The following is a 12,100-nucleotide window of genomic DNA, read 5'->3' as shown; positions in this document are numbered from 1 at the left end:
AATTGTATATAAAATCATTTGAAAATTAGAAATATTGTATCAACATCAATCAGAAGTTCAAAAATGCTTTATTTAATCTTATGTATCTGGTCTAATAAGGTGTCTTTTATAAATATTGTATATTAACAGAATATAATTTTTAAACCTGTTCGATAGTACACTATGTTAAACTAATGTGGAAGATGACAAAAGCTTTCTCCTCCCCAGTCCCACACAAAAGCACCAGTAATCAGAAGATGTCTTTATCACAAAGTGGTGCAGGTGCTTACATATTTATATATTTATATATCATATAAATAATATATGGAAACAATATACCACATCAATTGTTATCCACGTATTAAATTTTGAAACCAATTGTTAAATTATATTGATCATGCAGTTTTAACTGTCTCACTTGGACTCTACCCATTCATCCATCCTCGCAAGCATTACTTTTAATAGCTCATCCCCATGAAACAACTTCAAACAGCTTCTGTTTTTCATCAGCCTGCCGGAGAAATGTTTGAAATGTTTTCTTCTTTCTCTCCAAATGTGAACTTTCCTGCAAAATTACACCTGACATTACAGATATGATATTTTTCTGTATAGAAAAGCCATGTTAGGTAACTTTTAGAGGTCATTTAATATTTATTAGCTATATTTTTCTCTTTATAATATCAGTCTGGCCCAATGAACACATTATAAAAATTATGCAGGTAAGAAGTGAAGAAGAAATGGAAACAGTGTAGATTGCAGGGCATTGCAGACTGCAGACATGGAAATCCTACAAAGCTCCAAAGCTGTTCAGTCATCGAGAGGTCTGAAGAGCCACGGACTCTGCGTAGATTATAATTTCTGAAAAGTAGTGATATCTGGGGGAGTTAGGAGCCTTGTAGAATTATACAAAATTTGCAGTGGTTCAACCCCGACCCTTCCTCACAGACTTTCTGCCCTGCACTTCAGGTTATTCCAGAAGAAGTTAGCATAGTTCAGGCCTGAATCTAGACCAGAAACTGAAGATTGTTAGACAAGATGCATGGACGAATGAGAATGAGGAAGAGAGTGGAGAAGGCTATGGTAAAATGAGAAAAATGGATTTTAAGCTAAGGAAAGAATGCACCAAAACCTCTCTTAGCAGACTAACCCTGAGGAATAACAAATTCCCAGCAGTCTTTATGGAGCATGTCTCTGAACTTCCTAGATTACTTTGAATAAGGCTATTTTTGTGATTTTGCAGCAGACCTTTTATAAATATTTTTTGTAAAATGGCTTCATTTTTTAATTGAAAATAATGCACATTATTTCCAAGTCAATTAAAAACTAATTTTGAACGTCATCACAAACTTTTGCTGTAATGTATTGTAGCCTGACAATAGCTTCTTAGTTATAAAATTAATTACAATTGAAGTGATAGTGGAAGAACTTTATGTGCACTAAGCATATGATTAGTATTTTCATCAGTAAACATGATTGCATACATTCAGTGTTTAACAAATTAAGTATGACATATTTTCTACTATAATTTTTTTAATATACAACAGTAGTTCTTTTAGAGACTCTTGGTTGTCTAGAGTGCACTAAAAAGGTAGTTATTTTTTCCATGAGGAGCATTAGCTGTCTATAGACATGTTTACAGTTTCCTCTAGTTACAACAGTGTTAATATTGGGCTGCTACTTAGGCACTGCCATGGGAGAGGAGCAATGCAGAGCTGCATCTCCCAGGGGAGCTCCTTGAGCTTCCCAGTATGTAAGGGTGTCCCATCCTAAAGAATGCCAATGCAGAACACTTTAGAGTCCGGTGCTGTGACCTGTCCTCCTTCCTACCACTTTGCAGTGAGGTATATACCTTGGGCCACACAGAGAAAGCAGTGCCTGCCTTGCCCTGGAGCACAGGGACTGTGATTGCCTTTGGCAGAGAGGAGGCATCTTCCCACACAAACTGCAGGCACAACCATGCAAAAAGAACCTAACAGACTACTATAATGACTGAAGTATTTTCCTGAGAGAGACTAGTGGGAAGGGAAGAACTCAAACATAACTAACTATATGTTAGCTTATTGTTGCTATACTGTCTTTTCAAAGTGCAGAAAATGATAAACTCTTAGAGAATGCAGTTCAAAACTAATCTAAATAATTATTTATTTATTTATTTTAATTTAAGGCTCAGGAGACATGGACAGTATTTCCAAAGTGAGTATGTAATAAAATATATTTATTTTTAGCATTATAGCTATTATAGCATTTACTGTATTTAAATATCACTTAATTTGGGTTGTTAAAACTCTTTTTTTACATTTCTGATTGCAAATTAAATGTGTATTATGGGCCTTTCAACTCTTTCAGGCAGAATCAACATTAGTTGGAAGCTTAAAAGTAATCTTTATAGTCAATAGGGACTATTAAACCGATTCATTTATATATTTCCCTGAACATAATAATGGTCATTACTGCATGTGATTAATGTATATCCAAGTCATAAACTAATTAATTATCTTACATTGTTGCATATTGGTAAAACAAACTAATACTGTTTTAATAATCAAACCTAGTTAAATATGGGAAGAGAGAAATTTGGAGATTTGTCATAAGGATATTATTTTTATGCATTGTATCATAGCTTTTCTCACCTTTATAAGACGTTGCTAATATCCTTAATCACCACTCCAATTCCCTAAAAACTAAATTAAAATGTAATGACAGAAGAAACTGTATTTTGAGCATAGCAACAGTTTTATCAGTATATGAAATATGAATGTTCAACCATTAGTGGTTGGCACCTACAAAAATAATACTGTATTTGAATGCACTATATTTTCTGTAAAAAAATTGCTAACTCTGAGATTATTAATTTAAGAGTTGATTTAAATGAGGAATCGATGAGTGAAGGTATTAGAATTAGGCCCATATAAAATATTCTGTGCTGCTTCTTCGACATATACAGATATAACTGGTTAAAAACTAATCATTCTGCACTTTTGTGCTTTTGATCTATAAAGATAGAAATTAATTAAAGGATTGTTTCATTCCAAATTTTTTGTGACTCGTTTTTATTCATTTGAAATGCTAGAATGAAATTCTCAGCCATCTCCCAAAATGAAATGAGTTTCTTTTGAGAGAACCTACATGTTTTAGATTGAGATTTTGAGTTCACTAAATATAGTGTTAAGATATGGTTTCAAGATATGGTGTCATTATTCTGTCATGAAAATTCTAGCTTTTCCTTGTAGCAGAGCATCAGAAGCAGATGCAGCAATCTGTGATATCTGTCCAAGAGGCCCAGAGCTATGTAAAAAGTGTTTGCAGTGAAACCTAAAAGCATGCATAACTCACCTGGTTTCATTACAAACTCAAAACCCTGAGCTGTTTCATCAAAAGTTTTACTCTTGTTCTTGAACCTTTTGAGTGAGTTTGGGCCAATTTATGACTTTAACTAAGTCCCATGGAATTTACAGTATGACGCAAAATTAGATGACATCTGGTGGTTTTAACTTAAATGTCACTGAGACAAGCAAGTTTCCATATTACAGATGTTATCACAGAAATTGTTGTGGAAATTAAGTGTGAAGTTGCACACATTTTTGCATTTGTTGCTAGTTCCTCAAGCCCAGTTGGGTTCCGCTTGACACAAGAGCTGAATGGAATAAAAAGGCATCTTAGTGAGGCTGATCATCTTGTGCATGAGGTTTAGAAAATTAGCGGAGACTTGCTAGAATACATTTTACGTCAAATCAGTTCATTGTTACAGTGTGTAGAAAAGGTTATAATTGACTGACCAAGTGGCAAAATATAAAGAGTTTAAGAGGTGGAGTGAGGTAGAGGAAACAAGAGAACTGAATATAAGAGAATGTGCATATAAGAGAGGCACTAATAACTATGGCTGTCGATTAATCACAGTTAACTCACGCAATTAACTCAAAAAATTAATCTCGATTAGTCGCACTGCTAAACATAGAATACCAATCGAAATTTAGTAAATATTTTTGGATGTTTTTCTACATTTTCAAATATATTGATTTCTATTACAGCACAGAATACAAGTGTACAGTGCTCACTTTATGTTATTATTTTAATTACAAATATTTACACTGTAAAAATGGTAAACAAAAGAAATAGTATTTTTCAATTCACATCATACAAGTACCGTAGTGCAATCTCTTTATCGTGAAAGTGTAACTTACAAACATACAGGTTTTTTGTTACATTATTTCACTCAAAAACAAAACAATTTAAAACTTTAGAGCCTACAAGTCCATTCAATCCTACTTCTTATTCAGCCATCGCTAAGACAAACAAGTTTTTTTACATTTATGGGAGATACTGCTGCCTGCTTCTTATTTACAATGTCACCTGAAAGTGAGAACAGGTGTTCGCATGGCACTTTTATAGCCGGCATTGCAAGGTATTTACGTGCCAGATACGCTAAACATTCGTATGCCCCTTCGTGCTTCGGCCACTATTCCAGAGGATGTGCTTCCATGCTGATGACACTTGTTAAAAAACCAATGCGTTAATTAAATTTGTGACTGAACTCCTTGGTGGGAGAATTGTATGTCTCCTGTTCTGTTTTACCTGCATTCTGCCATATATTTCATGTTATAGCAGTCTTGGATGGTGACCCAGCACATGTTGTTTTAAGAACACTTTCACAGCAGATTTGACAAAACACAAAGAAAGGTACCAATGTGAGATTGTTTAAAAATAGCTACGGCACTCAACCCAAGGTTTAAGACTCTGAAGTGCCGTCCAAAATCTGAGAGGGACGCGGTGTGAAGTATGCTTTCAGAAGTCTTAAAAGAACAACACTCTGATGCGGACACTACAGAACTGAACCACCAAAAAAGAATATCAACATACTTCTGATGGCATCTGACTCAGATGATGAAAATGAACATGCGTCATTGGTCCGCACTGTTTTGGATTGTTATCAAGGAGAACTCATCATCAGCATAGGCGCATGTCCCCTGAAATGGTGGTTGAATCATGAAGGGATATATGAATCTTTAGCGCATCGGCACGTAAATTTCTTGCTACGCTGGCTACAACAGTGCCATGCAAACACCTATTCTTACTTTCAGATGACATTGTAAACAAGAAGCGGGCAGCATTATCTCCTGTAAATTATAACCAGACTTGTTTATCTGAGCAATTGGCTGAAGTAGGACTTCTAGGCGCAAAAGTTTTACATTGTTCTATTTTTGAATGCAGTTATTTTTTGTACATAATTCTACATTTGTAAGTTCAACTTTCATGATAAATACTTGTATGATCTGAATTGAAAAATACTATTTCTTTTGTTTTTTACAGTGCAAATATTTGAAATAAAAATATAGAGTGAGCACTGTAGAGTTTGTATTCTGTGTTATAATTGAAATCAATATATTTGAAAATGTAGAAAACATCCAAAATATTTAAAATAAATGGTATTCTATTATTGTTTAACAGTGCGATCAATCACGGGATTAATCATAATTTTTTTAATTGCACAATTAATTGCGATTAATTTTTTTAATCGCTTGACAGCCGTACTAATAACCAAAACTTCTTGAATTACCAGTGGAATTCGTGCAGGCATCAAAGAAAAACTTGCTGTGGAGGCTTTGCTCATGCAGCTGCACTAGGCCCCATACTGGCCGTCAAAGCAGCCCAGCAAGAGTTGTTATGAAAGCATTTATGTCAGGAATTTGAATCTTTGGGGCAGGCATACTGTAGCGAATGCAAAAATTCAAAGTTCAGTGCTACACAGGGAAAAACAGAAAGAATAAATAGGGGTAGATCTCTAAGGAACAAACAAAAGTGCTGAAAGATCACATAAAATAAATTTTACAAGGGTTAGCTGCTTTTTAACTATTTATGCCTAACACTACAGCAGCTTATATATTATGGAGTCACTGGTCATGACTCCACAGTTAACGTTGATTCAGAAATTTAAAACCTTCATGTGAATAAATAAAATGGAAAAAACCCAAACACAGAAAGTAAACTTTGAACACTAATTTAATTTTTCCTGGTTGTCTGATGAAAATTGGTTTGATACAGAAAGAATAGTAGCAAAATTACCAATTTTTTTAGTTTTGGGGGGGTTGTTACACCACCTTTTGGTTACCTTTTGCAAAAAAATAAAGCACTCTGAGATCTGTGACTTGTACCACATGCTGCTCTTCATGTGCTGATAAATAACAGTATAAGTTATACCTATGTGATGTTTGTATCATGATTTTTAACATCTTCTTCATAATGGGAAAGAAACATGCTACACTTAACCCATCATATTTGGCCTTACACAGCTACTTAGGGTAAAATTCTGACTCTGCGGGAGTTGGGGGCAAACATTTAACAGCAACCTCAGAAATGTTAAGGCAGAATAATTTCCTAAATGTATTAAGTGTGTGACAGTTAGCTGTGCCGATTTGTTGATGGAAAAGCATTTTTGCCATTGTTAAGGGTTTGTACCAAAGTTTGAGGAAGTTGGTGTCGTATTGTTTTTCAGTATCTGCATGGAGGTGGAAGTGAAAGCCTTATGGAGTGTTGGAGTATGTTATTAATATTGCTGTCAGTTATATGAGAGTAGCAAGGAATGCAGGAGACTTTTCCCCTAACTTGCTTTTTGGATTCTAAATTAGTGGAAGTGTGTCCTGATTCAACCTTGACTGTCACTGAATGATGTTTCTATGCATTTATTTTAATAGAAGAATGTGTTCTGATATAAACAAGCTTTAAAAAAATCTTTGTATTAAACAGATGTTAATGTAGTTGAGATTTAACATGCACAAAAGATGACAAATGGAGTTATGATTCTCATACCAAGCGTAACTTGGTCCCCTTGCGCAAATGTAGTATTTTGTGCTATGCTATATAGTGTTAACTTACATGACTTGATAGAATGTATGTTAAGTGATAGATGACTGCATTAGGTTTGATGTGATAATCCAAACTTTGAGCCTCCTGGCATTTGTACATATACAATCTCAACAGTAATATTACATTGACAGGTTTTTTGCATTTAAGTTTTTGATTAAAAAGGAAAAAGGAAGAGCCATGATTGCTATAATAAATGTTTTATGCATGAAACTCACAACTCCTTCCCACTCCCCACAAAGCATATGTAAATTGGAGCCTAGTGGTTGGGGGTGGATCTAATCCATACCCCAAACTTCTCTGCACCCCTTCATAGTCATTGATGCAGCCTTCAAACTGGAGTAGCAGTTGCTGTACTTCTGTCCCACACAGGGGTGTTTCAGGTTTCTGGAACCATGTAAGCAGAGATCCAGTAACCCCTCCCCATGGCTTGCCCACCAATATTTTGAGCCACTTCAGAGCCCTTCTGCACAGTAGCTGTGGAGGCTGCCCTCCTCACCCAAGAGGGATACTACAGGTCTTCTGTGATGTAGCACCTGGCAGTGACCTTTCTCCAACAAGTGGAATTTTACCCCGTCTGTATTTGTTTCAGTCAAAGAGTCAAACCCACTGAGTAAAGAGTGCATTTATTTGAAAGGTCTTACATGTATTTTGAATCATTGACATGAATGTGTTTTTCTCTGAATGTGTAGCTATCCGCATATAGGCATACTCATGCCAGCTGCTATCTGGCAATCAGTGCATCGTTAATTCAGAAAGGAAAGTAGCATACTGCACGCAAGCACCATACTGTTATATTTTGTTACTTCTTTATTCTCAACCAGCTATTTTCACACATGAAAAATCAGTGTTCCTTAATAATAATACACACTTGCTATATTTAACTGTTAAAACAAAACCTCTTTTGTTACCCAAGTGCAAAAACACAATAGAACAAACCCTTAACGCATTTAAATAACTTTTAAAAAAAACCTAACAAGATTTTTAAAGCTTTTGAAGAAAACATGCAACTTTGAGCTAAAAGTAAAGCTATGCAAAATACCTGTATCAAATATCCACTGGTAAAGTGGTTTAGTAGCTCATAACTTTGAGCTATTTTAAGATTATTATGCACACTGGTAGCACAAACTAAAAAATATAGTGAGCTATTATAATTATAGGGCCCAATTTTGTCCCCACTGAAGTCAATGGAAGTCAACCTATGAGCAGAGACCCTCTAGCTACCATACTGCAGCAGGTGCAGTGCCAGAACTTGTAGGTTCTCTAGAGCTTGAGTTCTTGCAAGACCACCTCCAGGCTTATTGCAGAATGCCTACGTTGAGAGAACGGAAGTAGATGATTCCCAGGATGAAGATGGCAAACTCTTCCCTTGGAAGTTTAAGTTCATCAGATTCATACCTCCACACTAACATGAAAAGGTTGTTTCATGGCAAAACCATGCTGAATCAAACTGCGGTGTTTACTTTTTTCAACCATACATTACCTTGCTCTAGCTGAAGGGAAGCAGAAGAAATTTCAGCCCAAAGACTAGCTTTTGAAAAAGTCAGAAGCACCTAAAACTAGGGGCTTAGGCCATGTCTACACTAGAGACCTTACAGCATCACAGCTCTCTCGTTGACAGAGTTAAACCACCTCCAAAGAGTGACGGTAGCTATGTTGGCAGAAGAGCATCTCCCACCAACATAGTGCTGTCCACACTGGCGCTTCTGTCAGTGTAACTGATGTCGCCCAGGGGGGTGGTTTTTCACACCCCTGAGTGACATACGTTATACTGACAGAAGTGCAAATGTAGACATAGCCTTAGAGTGAAAGTATCTTCTTTGTTCTAAGAGAGACAAGGTGAGTAAGGTAATATGTTTAATTGGACCGACTTCTGTTGGTGAGAGAGACAAGCTTTTGAGCAAACAAGAGCTCTTCTTCAGTACTCAGATTGTCATAGCTGAATACAAGGTGGAACAGTTTGTTTACCATAAGTAGTTAATACATAGTTCATAGAATCGTAGAATATCAGGGTTGGAAGGGACCTCAGGAGGTCATCTAGTCCAACCCCCTGCTCAAAGCAGAACCAACACCAACTAAATCATCCCAGCCAGGGCTTTGTCAAGCCTGACCTTAAAAACTTCTAAGGAAGGAGATTCCACCACCTCCCTAGGTAACGCATTCCAGTGTTTCACCACCCTCCTAGTGAAAAAGTTTTTCCTAATATCCAACCTAAATCTCCCCCACTGCAACTTGAGACTATTACTCCTTGTTCTGTCATCTGCTACCACTGAGAACAGTCTAGAGCCATCCTCTTTGGAACCCCCTTTCAGGTAGTTGAAAGCAGCTATCAAATCCCCCCTCATTCTTCTCTTCCGCAGACTAAACATCCCCAGTTCCCTCAGCCTCTCCTCATAACTCATGTGTTCCAGTCCCCTAATCATTTTTGTTGCCCTCCACTGGACTCTTTCCAATTTTTCCACATCCTCCTTGTAGTGTGGAGCCCAAAACTGGACACAGTACTCCAGATGAGGCCTCACCAGTGTCGAATAGAGGGGAACGATCACGTCCCTCGATCTGCTTGCAATGCCCCTACTTAAACATCCCAAAATGCCATTGGCCTTCTTGGCAACAAGGGCACACTGTTGACTCATATCCAGCTTCTCATCCACTGTAACCCCTAGGTCCTTTTCTGCAGAACTGCTGCCGAGTCATTCGGTCCCTAGTCTGTAGCAGTGCAGGGACCATTTCAAGGGACCATTCAAGGTGAAGTAGCCCATTAGCACCCCTCCAGTCATAGGTAGCAAAGGAAGAGAGGGGAGAAAGCAGCTGGTGTGGGGGGTTGTTTGTGGATTATAGATTGTTATAATAAGCCCCAAGGAGCTTACAGTCAAGATGGTGTCTGTCTGTTATATTCAGCAGCAGGTATAGTACATGCATAAGATCCACTGGTGAAGTGGTTTAGCAGCTCATAACTGTGATCTTGGGGTAATTCCCAACCAACCACACACTAGTGGTGGAGACCCCAAATATAGGCCTTCATTCAGCAAGGTACTTAAAAACATGCCTAACGTTAAGCATGTGAACGCTACTCATGGACTTAAAGTTATGCATGAGCTTAAGAACAATGGTGAATCAGGCCTATAATGCTTTATTTTAATTACGGAGCATAATCTTGCTCCCAACGAAGTCAAGTGGAGTTTTTCCACTGACTTCAGTGGGAAAAACTTCCAGGCCTAACCTGAGAACAAGAACTACAGGTAAGTAATTTTCTTCGTTTTATAGGGAGGAAACAGCTTTTTCCAGATTACAAACATTCATTCAAATATACGTAGTGCAGAGCTGTGATGGCAAGATATATTCTGTGTCATTTTCAGAGATTCCAGTGAGTAGTGTAGGTGTTGTTTTGACAAACATTATGAAGCAGGGAAAGGAATTCAAATCTACAACATACTTACCCTTTATTTTTAAATCTTTTTTACCAGAACTCTCCCAGTAATATGAGCATGAGTAATCAGCCTGGCACTCCCAGAGATGAGGGTGAAATGGGTGGAAATTTCCTAAACCCTTTTCAGAGTGAGAGTGTAAGTATTTCTTTGACTATTTTGTTATATGACAGGTACTCAATCCCAGGCTCTTTTCAGGAAAAGCAGTTGTATCTTTAATACAATTTTTGTCTATATTTTTACAAGTCCCTAATATTATAATATTGATCTGCTGAACAAAAATTGTGCTAAATAATATCAAGGATTTAATTTAAACTTTAAAAGACAGGAGGCATAGAGTAACTTCAGAAATTCCATCCCTAACTTAAGTGGTCAGTACATGACAAAAGTAAGATGCCAAGGAGTAAGAATGATCCTAGATTCGGGCATAACATATGCATATTCAGAAATGCACGATGAGATGTGCATTTGTCGGTCAAAATCTGAACAGTGTAGTAGATCTTCATATTCAGTTAATCTTCCAAAGTGGTCTCTCAGTTTGTGACTTTCCAATCTTTGACACCTTGGGCAGTATGTTTTACAGAGTAGGAATGTCTTTCAGAACTGTATCTACACTGAAAGCACATAATTAGACCACTAAGAAATCTAAAAGACTTATTATTTCATAAAACATGACATGATTTTATGTCTAGAAAAACAAAGATGCCCTCTAGTGTTCATTTTGTGACAAATGAAACTCTTAATAATTCTGAGTGGTTGAGGCTGAACAAAAATTATTTAAAATACTTTCCAAAGTAAGGAAAGAGCAAAATGTTTATGCCCAGGTGCCTCAAGTTAGATTTCTAAATCCCCATTTAAGCTCCTAAACAGAAGTGTCCTGATTTTTCAGAAGTGCTGAATAACTTCAGCACTTTCTGTTCTTAGTGGCATTCACTGCTGTCGGAAGTGAGTACAACTCTATTAATTTAGCCCAGTATCTAAGAAGATTAAGCATAATTTCTCCTAGTTCATACCAAGGTCAATTGGCACGGCAAGTTTCATGAAAATCACACTCAATTTTTGTTTTGCTTCTTCAGTAGACATTAACATGAGTATGAAGAACAAGCAATTTTTTACATTTTAGCTACAGTATTTGTTTCTTTATGAAGAGGGCATCTTTGAATTCTTTGAAATGGTAGGGAAAACGACTTTGTACAAAAGATCTTCACAAAAAGAGTGATGTTTCAAAATTTGCAAAAGAGCAGTAACCAAAATTCCCCCATCAAGTTTGAGCCTGTATAGTCAAGATAATGCTTTACTCTCAATTCCATGTGCTTGACTTATACTCGATGCAGTCCAGACAATCTGAGAGCTCACCATACCAAACTCATTAAAAGAATGACATGTACTATACTATACATACTATATACTCCACAGAAAATTAGTTTTCTCAGACACTTACTGTATGCTTAAAGCTCTTGGCTGCTGTTTTCCAGCTTGAATGAATCCATGACTTGACTTTCCTAAGGTTTTGCTACAGTCATATTTCTAGATACCAGGCTTTCTCAATAACAAGCCAAAGGTTAGTCTCCTGGGGTTCTGTCATTCTTTCTCTGCCACTTACCTACCGCTTCCTTCCCTGGCTTCTTAGAATGGATATTATTATTATTAGGCCAAATCCTGGGGTCCTTGCTCAAGGAAATTCCCAGTAAATTCACCAGGAGTTTGCTTGAAAATAAGGGCAGTATGTTAATAACAACAATAATAAAAATTAATAACTTTATATAGCACTTTAACTGTATAAAACGTAGAACAATATATATTCACTGCCGCAACTGCTTCCAGAGGGATGAGCACTT

At 36.8% G+C, this 12,100-nt stretch overlaps 1 protein-coding gene across 7 annotated transcripts in view; it reads left to right on the top strand.

The window, feature by feature from the left end:
- Positions 1-12,100, top strand: part of SSBP2 (single stranded DNA binding protein 2) — a 273,747-nt gene that overhangs the window by 246,159 nt on the left and 15,488 nt on the right. For 4 of the 7 annotated variants that reach the window (XM_073344389.1, XM_073344388.1, XM_073344395.1 and 1 more), the window contains 2 exons: positions 2,144-2,172; positions 10,302-10,400. In XM_073344389.1, coding sequence (XP_073200490.1) covers positions 2,144-2,172; positions 10,302-10,400 — 128 coding nt within the window. Of the gene's footprint in view, positions 1-2,143; positions 2,173-10,301; positions 10,401-11,737; positions 11,824-12,100 lie in introns of all 7 variants that reach the window. The other 3 variants (XR_012158937.1, XM_073344396.1, XM_073344390.1) reach the window with 3 other exon arrangements.

Source organism: Lepidochelys kempii, chromosome 5 (genome assembly GCF_965140265.1).
Source record: "Lepidochelys kempii isolate rLepKem1 chromosome 5, rLepKem1.hap2, whole genome shotgun sequence".
In the NCBI taxonomy this organism is placed as follows: domain Eukaryota; kingdom Metazoa; phylum Chordata; order Testudines; family Cheloniidae; genus Lepidochelys; species Lepidochelys kempii.
The sequence above is the reverse complement of the archived record's forward strand: the minus strand, read 5'-3'. Positions and strand labels throughout refer to the sequence as shown.